Below are 17,971 nucleotides of genomic sequence, written 5' to 3'. Positions count from 1 at the left end.
TGAAGGGTTTTTCACTTGTTGGGCCAATGTTTGCTGCTAAGTTTCCATGTCCCTTACCTGCTGTGTCCCTGGCAGTGTATTGATTAATATAATTGGTGTAAGTAGTAGCTTTAATGTTTGTAACCTTGGACCCTTGAGTTAATTCTTTTTCTTGTTATAGCCCACCACACCTTTGCCCTATAGGAATGCAACTTTCATGCTTTTGCAGGGTGGCACCTGACTAATCACCTTTAGAGAAAAATAAGTTTTCTGAAGAAAGGGTCTTAAGATGTTAAGAGGCCTCCGGGCCAGAAGATGATGCAAATCACCTAAACTTTTGCATATGATAAGTTTGCAGGAAGAAAGCCTGGCTTACTGCATGACTCTACCCCTTCCCCCATTATCCTCTATGCATAACTTAAGGTATAAAAACTACTTTGGAAAATAAAGTGCGGGCCTTGTTCACCGAAACTTGGTCTCCCCATGTCGTTCTTTCTCTCACCTTCTGGCTGAATTTTTCAGCCTCTTTTCTCCGCTGAATTTCCTCACTGAGCTATCCTCATTCTATTGCTCTTTATATCTTTGATGAATATTTAAATAAATAGGTCGCCGGTGCCATCTCTCCTTCGAATACCCTGGATCAGCTGGGGCTGGACCCCGGCAAGACTGAGCTTACCACTGAGGGGGATCCTGTGGTCTCGATCGCCCACGCTTCTGGTCAGGTCTGCTCAACAGCTGTGTCCCCATTGTAAGTTTTCTGTTAGGAGGGAACGCAGGTCCAGGGGAGGCTGGTGCTGTGCTTGAGGGAGAGGGAAGTCACGGGGACAGACTTGAAATGTAAACTAGAATCCACATGTCAAAATGTGGCTCTTGTCCCCCAGAACTGGGAATCTTGCCTCAATCCGAGGGGAGCACGAGCCTCAGCAGGAGGGCTGGGCCATGTCAGCCTGTGGACAAGCCACGGTCTGCACTCATTTGGGGGCAGGCGTGCTGGAGGGAAGAGGGATCTGGGCTTTTGTGGACCCCAGTTAAGAAGACCTCAGTGAGGCAAGTAAAGTGGAAGTTTGCGGAATTTGCAGGTGTTGTGCTTGGGCAGGATATAATGGGCAGTTTTGAACTGTTTTTTCAACATATTCAAGTGTCTGGGGCTCTGGTGACCAAGCAAGCCCCTGGGGGGCAGCTTCTGGTCTGGAAGCCAGAGCTCCCTGCTGTGTGGCTCTTGAGGGGTGGATACAAACTATAGAAGCCACCAGGCTCTGGGTTGCTTTTGGACCTTTCTGAGTCTTTTCAGCCAAACTCACATCCCCTCTCATTGTGTGAAAAGTTTGGCTCCCACGCTGGGACTCCAGAACTCAGCCTAGAGCAAATGTTGCCTTTGGGGGAGGCCGTACTGTTAGTGGAGAGGGGGCGCCTTCTCGTACCCAGCTGCCAGCCTTGGTTTCCTCAGCAGTTGGACACTGCCTTCCCTCCATGCAGGCAGTGGGGTCCCAGTCACCCCCAGGGTCCTACAGGGCTGGTGGTGGCTCTCCAGACTCTCCACAAGGTGCAGCTGCTCACAAACATAGACTTGCTTCCCTTTGGATGCTTCCTGAATGCCCCCCTCTCTCCCCACATTCAGGACCCAAGAGGCCTGTCTGGCCCTCAGAGGAAGGGCTCCCCCCAGAACTGTTTGTAGGAAGGGCCGGGAAGGCCAAGGCCACTGGCTTTGGAGCCCAGGAGAAAGCCACAGTCACAGGTCAGCGGGAGGGCTGCCTCCCTGCAGCCTTTATCTGAGCAAGTATCTCAGCACAGAATGTTCTGGTTGGTGTTTCTTGTACATAAATCTTTATTCCAATTGCAGTAGCTTTGATAGGAAAAATAGGGCCCATTTCATTATGCTTTCACCCTAATCAAATGTCTCTCATGCCAAAGCTCACTATGTTTCTAATTTGCCCTGTTTGGATTGGGTTGAGGATGGCGGGCAGGCAGGGGAACAGGGAGAGTTACAGATGAATGGATACCACCATTTACTTTTCTTTTTTTTTTTTTTAATCAGAGGGGCCGTTTGGGCCTGTTACAAAAACTAGATCAGCCTTTTACCCTGGGGGGAAGAGGAAGGGTAGGAAAGCAAAATTTTCATCCCTATGTAAGTGCTCTAAGTGAAAAAATTCTGTGCCTTTGGGGAAAAAACAAAACACAAAACAGACAAAAATGTTGCAGGGGAGAGTGGTACCTTGAGGATGGACAGAGCCCTGCTCCAGGCTGTACCTGGAGTCCCTGTCACCTCCAACCATCTCTAGGACTCTCCTGATACAGCCAGTGTGGATGAGAACACCCCCAGCTTAAACACACACACACACACACAATCCAAAAAGCCAAAACCACCCAGGAAACTACCCAGGGTGTTGGATTTCTTAGAGGCCCAGGGATCCTGATGCTGGTAAAGATGACACACCTTCCTCCTCTGCTGTGCTCCCCATCATCAGACCCCCTGACCCCCTGTCTTTCTCTTGTCTAGTATTCTCTGTCAGGGAGGGGCAGAGTCCTCACCCCTCCTCTGCCCCTTACCCCACTGTTTGTATTGGTTCTCACTCATCTTTGTCATCTTCTCCGCAGGTCCCATGACCCCATCCACCTTTGGTCACTTGTGGAAGTCACCCAGGTAGGAATTAAAAAGTTCTTTTTAAAAAAAAAAAAATTATTTTTGGTCTGGTCTCTGGCTCCTGTGATTCTGGACTGATGCTGGGGCCACTGGAAGTTGCTGTGGGGCCATGAATGGGTGGCAGGAGTGTTAGAGGTCATCATGTTTTCTGGGGGAATGGAGTCTTTCTGCAGGAAGCCACCGGGGGATAAATTGAGGGCCAGCTATTAGAACTAAGGCAATCTTAACATGTAATCAGATCTACCTTGACAGGCCTCCTGAGATTATTTTGTTACAACTCTTTGAGAGAGCTTTTCAGCAAAAAAAAAAAAAAAAAAAAAAAGCAGATCATCCTCTCACAAAAAGAGCCTGCCTCATTAGTCTTTGGTGCAAGTCTCCTCCTATCCATCTAGTGCAAGTCTCCTCCTATCCATCCATCCTTCCAGGACCCAGCCTGGGCCCCTCTGAGGTGGGAGGTAGCTCTGTGCCCGGCAGGGATCTGCCTTCTAATGAGGCTCCATGAATTTCCCCCAGTGAAGCAATCAAGGCTCAAGAATCTGGGCTGGTAATCCAAGGATTAGGTATCTTTGGCTCTGGAATGCAGAACAAAGTTGCAATCTGACAGATGTCCCTTCCTAATCATGCCCAGTTTAGGCTAATATCTGAATCCAGTTAGCTTTCCCCGAAGTGGCACGGCTGGCTGGGAGTGACGGGTGGGTGAGGGTTACAAGTGTGTCTGCGAGAAAGAGTAAGATACTCCAGGTGGCGCAGTGGTAAAGATCTGCCTGCAATGGAGGAGGTACATGAGATGGGGTTTCAATCCCTGGATTGGGAAGATCCCCTCGAGGAGGGCATAGCAACTCACTGCAGTATTCTTGCCTGGGAAATCCCATGGACAGAGGAGCCTGGTGGGCTACAGTCCATGGGGTCACAAAGAGTCAGACATGACTGAGCACACTCACACTGAGAGAAAGCCAGGGGGTACTGTGGACCCTCCTCCCTGCAGCCTCCGAACCAAGACTTGTGGATGGTCAGCCTGGGCAGAATGACTGGAGGGCCAGCACACAAGCTGCTTCCAAAAATTTAATAAATAATGATTTTTTAAAACTGTATAAACTATAAATTATCATGCAGTCCTTATAATTTAAAATAATTTACAGGTTGAGGTAGGGAGGGGCGCAGGAGAGTGTAGAGGGGAGCTGGGAAGGGTTGGGGGCTGCGGCAGGTCAGGCTCTCTGCCCAGTCTTCCTGCTGAGCACACACACGCAGGCCGTGTCGATCCGGATGAACCGCCAGGCGGCCTGCTTGCCGTCCATGGTCAGCGCCTTGACGAAGGTGTGGGTCGTGGTGCAATACAATTCCAGTGCTTCGCGTCGATGCCTCGGCACCCGCTGTCCACGGGGTTGGGGTCCCGGCACTTGGTCTCAAAAAAGTACTGTTTGAATACACTGTTGTTGATGTTCACCTCTCCCAGCACCATCACCTCCTTGCCCTTGATGTCCGTGGCCGTTGTCTTGTCCCCCACCCACACGCTGATGCTGTCGCACACCGAGAACTCCCCCCGGTGAAAGACGGGGTGGGATGACGACCGCTTGCTCCTGTGAGTCCTGTTGAAGGAGGCGGCCCGCCCGCCTCAAAGTCCAGATCCTGAGTGTCTGCGGCCACGGGTGGGGGTTGGGTGCTGAACAGCACGCGAGGTGAACGCAGTCGCCGCTTTTTAAAAAGTTTGGGGTCCACAGTGATGTTGTGGGTCTGCCCTGCCACCCTGGCAGCTATCGGCCCAGCCGGGCGCTGTGGGCTCTGCGGAGGACTGTGTCAAGGGAATGCTGAAGTTTAATCCAGTGGGCTTGAGGGATGGCGTGTCCAGCTGGGACATTGCTCTCGGTGTGCGGTGCTGCCTGTATGCCGATCAAAAGAGCTGTGATCAGAGTGTAGAACAACATGGACATTACGCTATGCACCTGGAATGAAACAGAAAGGAGGATTATTCCACCAGGCGCTGAGTGCTGATTGAGTGTGGTTTCTGGGTCCCTCGGAGTTGACCTTCCCAGAGGATGACAAGGAGGCTTCCCCTGGTGGCTAAGGGTAAGGTGACCCTGGAATTTCAAACTGGGGCCCTTCTGAGAGTGAAAGGCGATGCTACGACTGTTACACTAGGATGACAGACTTAAACAGGGCTGGCTCAGACAACCTGGCCATCTGGGCACCTCATCCAGAAGGGGTGGGCTTTTCTAGGAAGGGACGCACAGAGTCCCAGAAATTCTGCCCAGTGGTGTGGTATGAACTTGGTAGCACTGCTTAAAGAATCGTTTGAGTTCTCCACCTCCCAGTGAGGCAGTCACCATGGGCAGGTGGTGTGTGTGCAGCAGAATGGCTTGGGGAGGGTGAGTCTGACACCTCTCCCAGCGCTGTGCCCTGCCCAATGGTTTGAACCCCTGTGAAGGCAGTGGGAAGGGCTGCTGGGGATTTGTCTTGAAGCCTCAGCCTTGAACCCACCCTCTGCAGGTAGGAGCACCAGGTCAGCTCTGAGATTTGATGATTGAAAATCCACAAACATGCCAATCCATGCCTGGCAAAAAAAAAAAAAAAAAGTATATAGCTCTGGGACGTCTGAGCCAGTCTAGCTATTCAGCCACCGGTGCATGCTTGTAAGCATGATATTGATAATGTTTTCTCTTTTCATGAGTGATGTTTCTCAGCTTTTCAAATGCATTCACTTCAAGTTTCTTGTTAGCTTGTGATTTAGATTAGGATTTATCATCTATCTCCCTTTCATATGCAAGGAAAGTGATCCACAGAAATGAATTAATAGGCCGACAGTTACAAAAACTGAACCAGAAGTAGAATCTAAACCTGACCCCCTACTAAGCCAGTCTACCCTTCCCCCCCTTCCTTCCTCCTCCACTTTCTCTTTCATTCTTAAGTGTGTCTTTTCAAAAATCATTTAATCTTAAGTAAGAATAGACCAAATAGTGTAAATCATCTGTCCCTGCTAGCAGTGCAGGCCCCTTTGAGCTCCTGCCAGATGGGACTCTGCACCCAACTGCACTGACTTGCCTACCAGCGACCACCCCCAGGGCAACCTGCTGTGAAACTAGCTCTGTTCTTGAGCACACTTTTGGTGAGCTCCTACACACACTTGCAGATGTGTATCAGATGTCACTTCCTCTGGGAAGCTTCCCCAGATCTTCCTGGTAGGGTTAGAGGCACCCCCTAGACAGGGTGTTAAACTTCCAATGCACTCCCTTCCCATATCTCTCCCCCAGGTCATTCTGCTCTCTGCCCACTCTACCAGCCTGGCACGGGTACCATTGCTTCCTTGAGACTTTCTCAGATCACCCAACCAATAGCCATCTCTCCCCATTCTCAAGTTCAGAAGTGTGTGTGTGTTCTTTTCTACTAAATCAGTGTAATGAAAAGAACTCTGCACTGGATCTAGGGTTAGGAAAACTCATTTGGATTCCTAGTCCTGCTACTTGTTAGCAGAAAGCTACTTAATCTTTCTGAGCTCTGATTTCCTCAATGATGAAAAGCAGGCAATAAACACTATTTCAGGGCTTTTCTGGTGGCTCAGCAGTAAAGAATCCACCTGCAGGGCAGGAGGCATGAATCCATGGGTTTGATCTCTGGGTCAAGAAGATCCCCAGGAGAAGGAAATGGCAACCCACTCCAGTATTCTTGCCTGAAAAAATTCCATGGACAGAGGAGCCTGATGGGCTACAGTCCATGGGGTTGCAAAGAGTTGGACATGACTTAGCAACTAAACCACCACAAACACTAACAACAGGGCTGTTGTTAGGATTAAATAGGTGCTTATACATCTGAGTCATTCCAATGTCCTGTGATCAAGGATTTATTTTCTTCAGTTATATTGCTGCTAATTCATTCTTGAAGCACACTCCATCCACGTCTTTTCATAGCACATAGTTTTATTTCAGTCAGGCTTCTTTTCAAGCCTAATGATTTGAGACTATCTCCCCACCAGTTGTATATAAGGTCCTGGAGGACAGAGCCTGTCTCATCCACCTGCATGGCTAGTGGATGAGATTTAATAGATTTACTTTTTTTGATGGAAACGTCATGAGAGGCATCAAAAATGAGAAAAATACAATCACAGGGTGTTCCTGCTGAGGGCTCCCCATCTGTTCTCTGTAATCGACTATTGTTAAGCTAATATTCAACTGTGTAAGTCTTAGAAAAATGATATAAATGTATGTGATTGTCCGGGGTTGGAGGGGGCGATTATTGTCTGTTCATGATTGTCTCTGGCTGCTGTCCAATTTTGTAGCATTTCAGCAAATTCATTTCAATATTCTTTAGTGTTTACATTTACATGTCTATTCTTTGAATTCTCCTTGGACTTGGTCATAACATCTTACTGGTTCTCTCGTCAGTTAATTTAATTGAATAAAAGTTGATACTTGTTCATGAAAAAATAAACAAACAAAAATATGGTTTTTTCTACCCCTTTTTGCTCTAATGGTTTGGGCCTAACCCTACTACCCCTCCTTGTTTTGTGAATCATGGTTTACTTGTCTGTTTCCCTCAGAGCACTTTGGAAGTGGTGCCATCTGAGTTTACTGGGGCCATGTGCAGTGCCTGGCATGTAGAAGGTCCTCAAACTCTACAAGGAGAGTGAGTGAGAGAGTGAATGGGGATGTCCTCAGTAGCTCACCATCTGCCTTCTTTCCACCACGACGCCTGGTTTCTTTTGGATGCTGTGCATATGACCACATGGTGCATTCCTAATCTGTTTTAAAGCAGTGCATTCTTCTTCTCGGTAATGTGCTTCTCTTCAGCTGCTAGACAGCTCTTTGGTAAGATACCAAGAATAAAACCACCAAATTCTTTTCTCTTTGGTTACTTCAAAAAATGTTTGTGTTTGCTCCAGTTCTCCAGCCAGCCATGCAGAGGAGGTAGTGACACATCTGGCTTTTTGACCGTCACTGGTTCTGCAGGCTAATGGTCTTCCAGATAAATGTCCAGCTGATTAGTCAGTTGGCTGCTAATTCAAGTCTTTGGCTTTTGCTCCCTTTCTTGTTTCATTTCTTTCTGCTTCTCAGAAATGTTATCTCTTATCAGGTAGATGGAGGGAGAAGAAATGAAATGGAAATTCATCCCTTCATATCCATATTAGTAATACTTAAGAGTTTGGATAGGGAAATGAAAAGACTACAATGTAGTCATCAAATTTATTTAATGATAATAAGGGACATCAGTTCAGTTCAGTTGAGTTCAGTCGCTCAGTCGTGTCCAACTCTTTGCGACCCCATGAATTGCAGCACGCCAGGCCTCCCTGTCCATCACCAACTAATAAGGGACATACCTCTCCCTATTTCCCATTACCAGAGGCTCTCACCTCATTCTACAGTCTCCCCTTTGCTGAGCTCATCCTCTTCTACAGAGTCAACTGAAATGTCTGTGCAGCTGATGCCCATGCCAGGATCTTCGGTCCAATTTCTCCTTTGAAAGCCAGTTCTGAACTCCCAGTTTCGTGATAAGCAACTCCCCACGGGTGTCGATGTTTTAAAACCAAGCCGTCCAAAACAAGAACCTTCATTTTCAACGTCCCCACTAGGACCACCATCCTCTCCTTTCTCCTCTTTACTCAAAAGCTGCTGCTAAGTTGCTTCAGTTGTGAACGACTCTGTGCGACCCCATAGACGGCAGCCCACCAGGCTCCGCCGTCCCTGGGATTCTCCAGGCAAGAACACTGGAGTGAGTTGCCATTTCCTCCTCCAATGCATGAAAGTGAAAAGGGAAAGTGAAGTCACTCAGTTGTGTCCGACTCTTAGCGACCCCATGGACTGCAGCCTACCAGGCTCCTCCATCCATGGGATTTTCCAGGCAAGAGTGGTGTGCCATTGCCTTCTCCCTTACTCAAAAGCAGCTTCCCCATTTTGGGCCACTTGATGATTTGTGAAAGTAGTTTCACAGCTACTATCTCTTGTGAGCCTCTCTCCCCATCCTCCTAAACATGTTTCTCTGCATCTCTGTTTTCTATTACTGGAACCACCATTTGCTTCATTTGCCAGCTCCCGGCCTCAGCTCCTCACTGGACTCTGCTTTTTCCTCTCTGCCTTTCATCCAGCCCTTGTTGTCTGTTTTAGTGTCATCTTTTGAAACTGTGCTTTTTGTCCTCACCTCTGTGTTTCTGGTTCAGGTCATGCAACAGTCTCCCAACTTATGTCCTGGTTGCCTACCATCCCTGGTTGCTCCATTTAACTTGCTAAAGCACTACTCTGATCACATCACCATGCTCAGGAGATCCAGAGGTGAGCAGTTGTCTAGGGAGCCACTAGGACCGCTCAGCCTGGCAGATAGACCCTGCCTTCCATCTACTCCCTCCACATATTTTGCATTCCTGGCAAACAGATCTCCTCACAGGCTGTGCCGGCTCTGTGCTTCCCCGCCGCTGCCCTCAGTTCAGGCTCTTCTGTGCCAGGCATTCTCCCCTTTACCCATCCCCCACCAACCAGTGCCTTTCCTGCTCCCCGCCTCTGCTGGTCAGAGTCCTTCCTGTTGGCCGCAAGAGTCAACTTAAATGCCACGTCCATTGGGGAGCTTTTCCTGTTTTCAGAGAGACCAACTCTCTTCCTTCTCCATAAAGGAGAAGCATTTCCTTAAAATTCTCTTACAGCATTATATTCTACTCTTATCCTCCCCTTTAAAGGGCAAAGTCCCTAGAGGCAGATGCGCATCCCGTCCATCTTTTCCCGTGCAGGTGACCTAACCCTCACAAGAAGCTCCACCTCTAAGAGTCTGAATGTGTGAACAAGTCTCTTCCTTCTGTGTCCCTTCATTTCTCCATCTGTTTATGGTATCTTCCAACTTTGACACTGAGTGTAAGCAATCATAAAGTTTTCTGCTCTGCCTAGAATTCTGCTGGTTCTACTCAACTGACTACACAGAGTTCTTAAAGTCTAATGCTGCTCCTCAATACACTGTCAAGGTAACCCGTGGTTGTGGTTGTTGTTTATCTGGTAAGTCATGTCCAACTCTTTTGCAACACCATGGACTGTATCCTGCCGGGCTCCTCTGTCCATAAGATTTCCCAGGCAAGAATACTGGAGTGGGTTGGTCATTTCCTTCTATAGGGGATCTTCCCCACCCAGGGATCCAACCTGCACCTCCTGCATTGGAAGGCAGATTCTTGACCATTCGGCCACCTGGGAAGCCCCTAACCTGTACTCACTGGGGGTATTTGAACACAATGGAGATTTGCATCATGAAGAGATTGCTTTATTATTTCATTAAGATTTTAAAATGTTGCAAATATATCTCTCCTTTAGGCCTTAGAGCAAAAGGATTTTTTTTTTCTAAATTGACTTACTCATAATAGTATGCCCCTATAATCTTCTTTAAAAAAATCTTTTGTTTAAAGAATAATGAGTAGATAAGAAAGAAAAGAAAAAATTAGTATGTATTTTATTCTAGTGATTTAAAGTACAAGGCACAGTTCACAAAAGAATATTCTGTCCTTGGTTGATGTGAACCAGGGAGGGGTTTATTTATTTACTTTTAAAAACAAACTTTGAAGCCTTACTTCTGACGTGGTGACAGCCCTCACTGGGGTTTCACTAAGCAGAGACCTGTGAGTAGAATGATTACCTGGGGAAGATGCAATTAGGGGCTTGCAGGATGGAACATGTTCTGTTTAATGTGTGAATGTCTGTGTTTGTCCTGCTCCCACGAGAATGGAAGATAAATGACGAAGAGTGGGGGGACCCGCCGGGGGCCTTCTTCCATCTATTCAAGGCCCACCCAGCTTCCTTGCCCTCTTCTGGGCTGGAGGTACATTCTGTGGTTTTCCAGTCATTCACATACTCCAGTAATAAGAGAAATTTCCTGCACCACGTGATTGCAATCACATAGATGTTCTCACCTGAATAGGTGGTGAAGCTGCTGGGCAGAGCTAAGTAACTGGTCCATCTCTGTGGCCAGGACGGCCAACGGCGCTGGAAGGCCTGCTGAGCATGCCTTTGGACATGCCTTGTAGAGGGAGTGAGAGAATCCTTGCCTTGGCTGGAGGAGTGCTGAGAGGGAGCTGTTAGTGATTCTTAGACTAGCGATTACATTGGTGAACCAGGGTCACGAAATGCTAGCTGGAGAGGAAATCCTTGTGGCTGAGAAAATCCAGCCTCCTTCTCCATCTCATTCGCCACATTAGAGTGTGGGTCAGGAGTCATTTCGTGTTTTACACTTGGCCTCCACTCCAAATGTAAACTGACTGCTGTCTTCAGCTCTAAAGACTGGGACACAGTTGGTTGTTGGGGCCTGCGTGGAGTGAGAGAGGAATTCTAGGGCCCCTCAGCTTCCCAGGGAGAAATCCCTGAGGCTGCCGCAGAGAAAGGCACTGACAGTATAAAATCCAGCTCCTCTGCTAGTGTCTCCCAGGCTGAATTTATTATGGGGAAGCATGAACTGGAAGGCATGTGGGAGCTGATCAAGTCCAGAGGTTCAATGCATTAGAATCTGCATTGATTTTAGGTTTATTAAACTATAGACTGGATGGCCCATCCCCAGAGTCTCTGATTCAGTAGGTTTGATGTGGGGCCTGAAAACTTGCATTTCCTGCAGTTTTTCTTGGAAGAAAAGCCATGACAAACCTAAACAGCATATTAAAAAGCAGAGGTATCAGTTTGCTGACAGAGGTCCATATAGTTAAATCTATGGTTTTTCCAGTATTCACGTACGGAGGTGAGAACTGGACCATAAAGAAAGCTGAGTGCTGAATAATTGATGCTTATGAATTGTGGTGCTGGAGAAGAATCTTGAGAGTCCCTTGGACACAGAGATCAAACCAGTCGATCCTAAAGGAAATCGACCCTGAATATTTATTGGAAGGACTGTTGATGAAGCTAAAACTCCAATACTTTGGCCACCTGATACAAAGAGCTGACTCATTGGAAAAGACTCTGATGCTGGGGAAGATTGAGGGGAGGAGGAGAAGGGGTGGCAGAGGATGAGATGGTTGAATGATATCAATGATTCAATGGACATGAGTTTAAGCAAACTCCTGGAGATAGTGAAGGACAGGGAAGCCTTGCATGCTACAGTTCATGGGGTTGCAAAGAGTTGGACACAACTTAGTGACCTAACAACAACATCCTGTCCAATCCTTGAATCTTAGAGAGGAGAGAAATGGACCTCGGAGAGGCACGGTGACCTGGGGTTATGCAGCTGGTGAGTGGCAGGCTCTGTAGGCGGGCACTTAGCATTGCTCTGCCTCAGCTGTTCTGGAGGCGAGAGGGCTGAGGCTGCACACACACTATAACTGATGGATCCTGGGCTGCATTTATTCAGCCTCCAACATCAAAATGAAAATTCCGTTCAGCAGGCTATAAGTTTTACCTTCCTGAAGCCATAAATCCAGATCCAGGGAGTAATTAGATACTTAATTATTTTATCTGGTTTATCAGGTTTTCTCAGCATCATGCAGGCTTGATCCAAAAGCACTTACAATGTCCATGACAGAAGAATGCAGTCAGAAACCACTAGCAGGTGTGGGCACCTGTGGATTTATCGTCTACTTCAGGGCAGAATGGAAACAGAATCTACTTGCCTGAATTCTTAGAGACATCTCAAAATGAATGAGGAGAGATCATAATTACATCTTATCGGTTTATTGGGCATAATTGTCTCATTACCCAGCACAACAAATCTGGCAGGTGGGTTTTATTCTTCCCATTTTATGGAGAAGGAAACTGAGACACAGTAAGAGTAAATATCTTGACTGCAGGCAGAAGCCTCGTGGAAGTGGAGATCACCCTTGTTTCCAGACTTGGAGCTCTCCCTACCCTCCACTCCACAGGCAAGGGCATGAAGAGTGATCAGGGACCTTCAGTCTCCTAAGATCACTTGTTCAGACAGATCATGAGCTGTGTGGAGGGTCTGACTGGTGCTGTTTGTCTATTGGAGGTCCTGTGTTCTGATCCTTTAGACAGGGTGGCTCAGTCTCTAATCATGTCCCTGAAAACTGTGGGACCAGCCTGAAAGCAAGAGTGACATTCTCTCCAGACAGGCTAGGAGGGCCACATGTAGGGCATCACTAGAAGCCACCCGGGCCCCTTCTGATTGACAGCTAGCACCGAAGTCCCATCCTCAGCCACAGGCTTGTTTCCAGCTACCCTGGCATCTCTAGAACTAGGAACCTTGGTGAGCCAGATGCCCTGCAGGTGCTTACCTTAGTGTGGCCAGGACAGAAAGCTGTTCCCTTGGAAAAGCCGTTATTGGGCCCAGACGCTGAGCTGAGCTTGGGTCCAGCATGCCATCCAGCCCCTTGGACTGCACGACCCCAGGCCAGGACTCTGTGGGAGGAGAGAGCTGGCATTAGATGGTTGCTTCAGTACATTGTCTAGCAGATGGGTAGCTGTGCCCCAAGCAAGAGGATAAACCTCATTTTCCTGAGTGCTGGGACTCTGCCAGCATCAGAGCCAAAGAAGCCAGAGCTCAGCTACCAAAATTGCCAGGGGCCTGACCTTGCCCAGATTTGGGGCGGCACCCACCTCTCAGTCTGGTGCCAGAACTCTTGGTTTCTCCCTGGACACAGTCTATGGTTGATCTTATGCCCTGTGTAGGTGCTTCTAGTCCCACATCAGAGTCTGGCTTAACAGGTCCCTAATCCAGCATCAAAATGGAATCCTTCTGTACATCATACACACAGATATAGCATACCCAACTCTGGACCAGTATATCTAAGGTAAATTATTCAGAAGATAAAGTCCTGACAACGAAGAACAAGCTGGTGCCTTGATGAAACTCCAGACCAAGTCATGGTAGAAAGCAAGACAACCACTTGACAGATAACAGAGCTCTTACAGAACTAGGATGACAATCTCAGAGATCAAAGTTTAGCAAAGACACATTTTAGGAATCAGGAGCTAGGGAGCTTGTACAATGAGAGAAAAAGTTCTATTCAGTTTTAGGTTGTAGTTCTTAGAAGCAATGGTAGGTTTCTATTCCCTTAGGGATCTCTTCAAGAAAATCAGAGATACCAAAGGAACATTTCATGCAAAGATGGGCTTGATAAAGGACAGTAATGGTATGGACCTAACAGAAGCAGAAGATATTAAGAAGAGGTGGCAAGAATACACAGAAGAACTGTACAAAAAAGATCTTCATGACCCAGATAATCACGATGGTGTGATCACTGACCTAGAGCCAGACATCCTGGAATGTGAAGTCAGGTGGGCCTTAAAAAGCATCACTACGAACAAAGCTAGTGGAGGCGATGGAATTCCAGTTGAGCTATTCCAAATCCTGAAAGATGATGCTGTGAAAGTGCTGCACTCAGTATGCCAGCAAATTTGGAAAACTCAGCAGTGGCCACAGGACTGGAAAAGGTCAGTTTTCATTCCAATCCCAAAGAAAGGCAATGCCAAAGAATGCTCAAACTACTGCACAATTGCACTCATCTCACACACTAGTAAAGTAATGCTCAAAATTCTCCAAGCCAGGCTTCAGCAATATGTGAACTGTGAACTTCCAGTTATTCAAGCTGGTTTTAGAAAAGGCAGAGGAACCAGAGATCAAATTGCCAACATCCGCTGGATCATGGAAAAAGCAAGAGAGTTCAAGAAAAGCATCTATTTCTGCTTTATTGACTATGCCAAAGCCTTTGACTGTGTGGATCACAATAAACTGTGGGAAATTCTGAAAGAGATGGGAATACCAGACCACCTGATCTGCCTCTTGAGAAATTTGTATGCAGGTCAGGAAGCAACAGTTAGAACTGGACATGGAACAGACTGGTTCCAAATAGGAAAAGGAGTTCGTCAAGGCTGTATATTGTCACCCTGTTTATTTAACTTATATGCAGAGTACATCATGAGGAACACTGGACTGGAAGAAACACAAGCTGGAATCAAGGTTGCCGGGAGAAATATCAATCACCTCAGATATGCAGATGACACCACCCTTATGGCAGAAAGTGAAGAGGAACTCAAAAGCCTCTTGATGAAAGTGAAAGTGGAGAGTGAAAAAGTTGGCTTAAAGCTCAGCATTCAGAAAACGAAGATCATGGCATTCTGTCCCCTCACTTCATGGGAAATAGATGGGGAAACAGTGGAAACAGTGTCAGACTTTATTTTTCTGGGCTCCAAAATCACTGCAGACAGTGACTGCAGCCATGAAATTAAAAGACGCTTACTCCTTGGAAGGAAAGTTATGACCAACCTAGATAGTATATTCAAAAGCAGAGACATTACTTTGCCAACAAAGGTTCGTCTAGTCAAGGCTATGGTTTTTCCTGTGGTCATGTATGGATGTGAGAGTTGGACTGTGAAGAAGGCTGAGTGCCGAAGAATTGATGCTTTTGAACTGTGGTGTTGGAGAAGACTCTTGAGAGTCCCTTGGACTGCAAGGAGATCCAAGCAGTCCATTCTGAAGGAGATCAGCCCTGGGATTTCTTTGGAAGGAATGATGCTAAAGCTGAAACTCCAGTACTTTGGCCACCTCATGCAAAGAGTTGACTCATTGGAAAAGACTCTGATGCTGGGAGGGATTGGGGGCAAGAGGAGAAGGGGACGACAGAGGATGAGATGGCTGGATGGCATCAGTGACTCAATGGACGTGAGTCTCAGTGAACTCTGGGAGTTGGTGATGGACAGGGAGGCCTGGTGTGCTGCTATTCATGGGGTTTCAAACAGTCGGACACGACTGAGCAACTGATCTGATACGTAGGCACTTCATTCATTCATTTAACAATATTTCCTGAGCATATATTTCTACCATGTACCAAATACTGTCCTAGGTGCTAGGGACCCAGCAGTGAGTAAGATCAACAAGGTCTATACTCCATGGGGTTTACAGTCTCATATAAATCAACATAACGTCTTATATTCTCCACATGCCCTGCAGGTAAGCAGGATAGGATGATAGAGGGTGATGGCAGGGTGTAGTGAGGGGCCACTGAAGACAGGATGCTTAGTGGAAATGGTCTTCCATCTCTGAAGAAATGATCTTCAAGTTGAGATCTGAAAGATGAGAAGGAATTGGGGAGATGGCATTTCAGGCAGAAGGAACAGTAAGTGCAAAGGTCCTGGGGGGTAGAAACAAGTCAAAGATGCTAAGCATGTAGGAAAGAGACCTAAGAAATGAATTGGAGAGAGAGAAGAATGTAGTGAGCAACTCTGTGTGCAGGAGTGTAGTGACAACTACGGTTTTACCCTATAGGCAATGGGAAGGGAGCAGAAGGCTTTAAGCTGGAGGGTGACATGAGATAGTTTTACAAATGAGCGAGTGAAATATTAATGTCTACTGTAGAATGTTATTGTAGGTGGGGAGTTCCAAATGACACCTTTATCTTTCCTATCTAGATTATCTTTCCAACCCCTCAACCCCCATTTCCCAGCATGCCTTTTCCCAGTGTGGACCCCCTCCTCAGTCTCCCTGCAACACCCACTCTCAGCTTGTACTATCGAAGCAAAGGTCAGTGAAGCCACCATGGCCCCCAAATCGCTGATCATGCAGAGGAGCTGGATGACAAGGTGGTGGAAAGGGCCTGGAGTGATTTTCCTGTGGCTGCAAATTGTGAAATTAAGGACTGGGATGTTATCTTTTCTCTTTCTTACCCACTCTACTTAAAATATCCTTTTTCTTCAGAAGTACCAGAAATAGCTTCCAAACCTCAACTGGGGTTCAGACCTAGAGATGAACACTTACTCAAACACTAAAAAATGTTAGATTTTGTAGCAAAGGCCTGAATCACAGTTGAACTGAGCACAGGAGGGGGAGGACAGCAGGTCCTCCAGGTAGGAGGTGGGCATTCTGGGATCTGGTTCCATCGCTCACCGGAACAGGATCTGATCAACCTGGTCCACAAACCCTTCAACTGGGTGTTTGGCCAAATCTGACTGATCACCAGACTGGAAACTACAGAACTTTGTCCTGGCCCAAGTCGCCAAGTATCTTTAGGCATCTCTGATCTTTCTCCACAGATGAGGAACCAATAGGGATGCTAGCTAAGGTCCCTTCCAGCTCTGATTGCCATGATTTTATGGGCACTAATATTTCCAGCCTGCATCCATACTGCACATCTAAGGAATGCTTTCCTTTCTGTACAAACACTGGGATTCATTTATTTCATTGATTAAACTCTAAACTTGCAGGCACTGCACCAGCCACTGTGCTAGGTACTAGGGACACAGAGAAGAATGAGACATAAGCACAACATACAAGAGCAAAGAAGCTAGAGGTGAGGAAAGCAAATACATGAGCAGCATTTAGAGCACAATGTGCTAAGTATGATAGATAATTCTGACATGATGTGGGAAACAGCAGAGGGAAGAATTTGTTTTATCTGGCCAGGTCGTAGAGGAAGTAACATCTGAGCAGGGTTCTTAAGGATGAATAGGAGTTCATCAGGGAAGAAGGGAAGGAAAGCTATCACAGAGCCCCAGAAGCTCCACATGGCTTAGGAGGGGGTGTTGGGGAGGGTGAGAAGAGTATGTGGTGGTCTTATACAGCAATAGCAGAAACTTGTGAGCTTGCAGAACTCACTGCTGTGGCCTACCTGCTGACTATACCTTCCAATGTGACACAAAAGCCCCTACTTTAATCTAGGGAACAATCAGGGAAGTAACAGTGACTCTCTCTGAAAACATTCTATATATTCCACTATATGCCAGGGTGGCCTCCAATCTAGCTGATTTGAAGGGGAGGGATGGTCAGTCTAAATCAAACATTCCACAACTCCTAGGCAGAACTGCCTTCTTGGGGGATGGGCTGTAGATCAACCACAATAGCCCCCTTTGCATGCCAGGGTCCTCTGCCAACCACATCTAGATGTCTGGTTGCTATCTTTGAGAGCCTGTCTTGCATCTCCTCTGGTATTCTCTTGTTCAGTGTAGGTACAGGTAGTTTGCTACTGGAGACAACAATTTCCTGCCCAGAATACTGAAATACTAAGTGATTGCCATAGATATTATTGTCATTGTTTTTAGTCTCATGCTAGTGAAGGTTGGGGCTCTAAAATTAAATCTGATTTAAATATTACCAATTTCTAATGCAATGATATTAGGAACAAACAGCCCCAAATGCATATCTATTTTTAAAGCCTTGTCTTTTCTCATGCAGTAATCACTTAATCAGAGAGCTTTTTCACTTTTATAAATGCATGGAAATAAATGCCAGCTCATCTCAGGACCACATTCTATTCCTTCTTCAGGGCATGAAGGAATACTGCTGTAATCTGGTATTCCTTCTAGACCAGGATAATGCTGGGTCTCAGACTTTAAAGCAGTGTTTCTCAAAGTGAGGTCTACCATAATACTAGCAATATCTCAGAATTTCTTAGAAATGTATATGCTTAGGCTCTACCATAGGCCTAGCCATGTTTAGTGAAACCCAGCAAATCTGAATTTTAATCCC

The 17,971-nt window shown here is 46.8% G+C and overlaps 1 protein-coding gene across 1 annotated transcript in view; it reads right to left on the bottom strand.

The window, feature by feature from the left end:
* Positions 1 to 3,649: 3,649 nt before the first annotated feature.
* The window catches only part of NGF (nerve growth factor), a 58,489-nt gene continuing 44,167 nt past the window's right edge, over positions 3,650 to 17,971 (bottom strand). The window contains 5 exon segments of the mRNA XM_005907356.2: positions 3,650 to 3,956; positions 3,959 to 4,222; positions 4,225 to 4,389; positions 4,392 to 4,560; positions 12,786 to 12,909. Of these exon segments, the coding sequence (XP_005907418.2) occupies positions 3,826 to 3,956; positions 3,959 to 4,222; positions 4,225 to 4,389; positions 4,392 to 4,548 (717 nt within the window). The 5' untranslated portion in view covers positions 4,549 to 4,560; positions 12,786 to 12,909 and the 3' untranslated portion in view covers positions 3,650 to 3,825.

The sequence above is a fragment of the Bos mutus genome, chromosome 3, assembly GCF_027580195.1.
Source record: "Bos mutus isolate GX-2022 chromosome 3, NWIPB_WYAK_1.1, whole genome shotgun sequence".
In the NCBI taxonomy this organism is placed as follows: domain Eukaryota; kingdom Metazoa; phylum Chordata; class Mammalia; order Artiodactyla; family Bovidae; genus Bos; species Bos mutus.
Note: the sequence above shows the minus strand (reverse complement) of the source record. Positions and strands in the feature narration are given on the sequence as shown.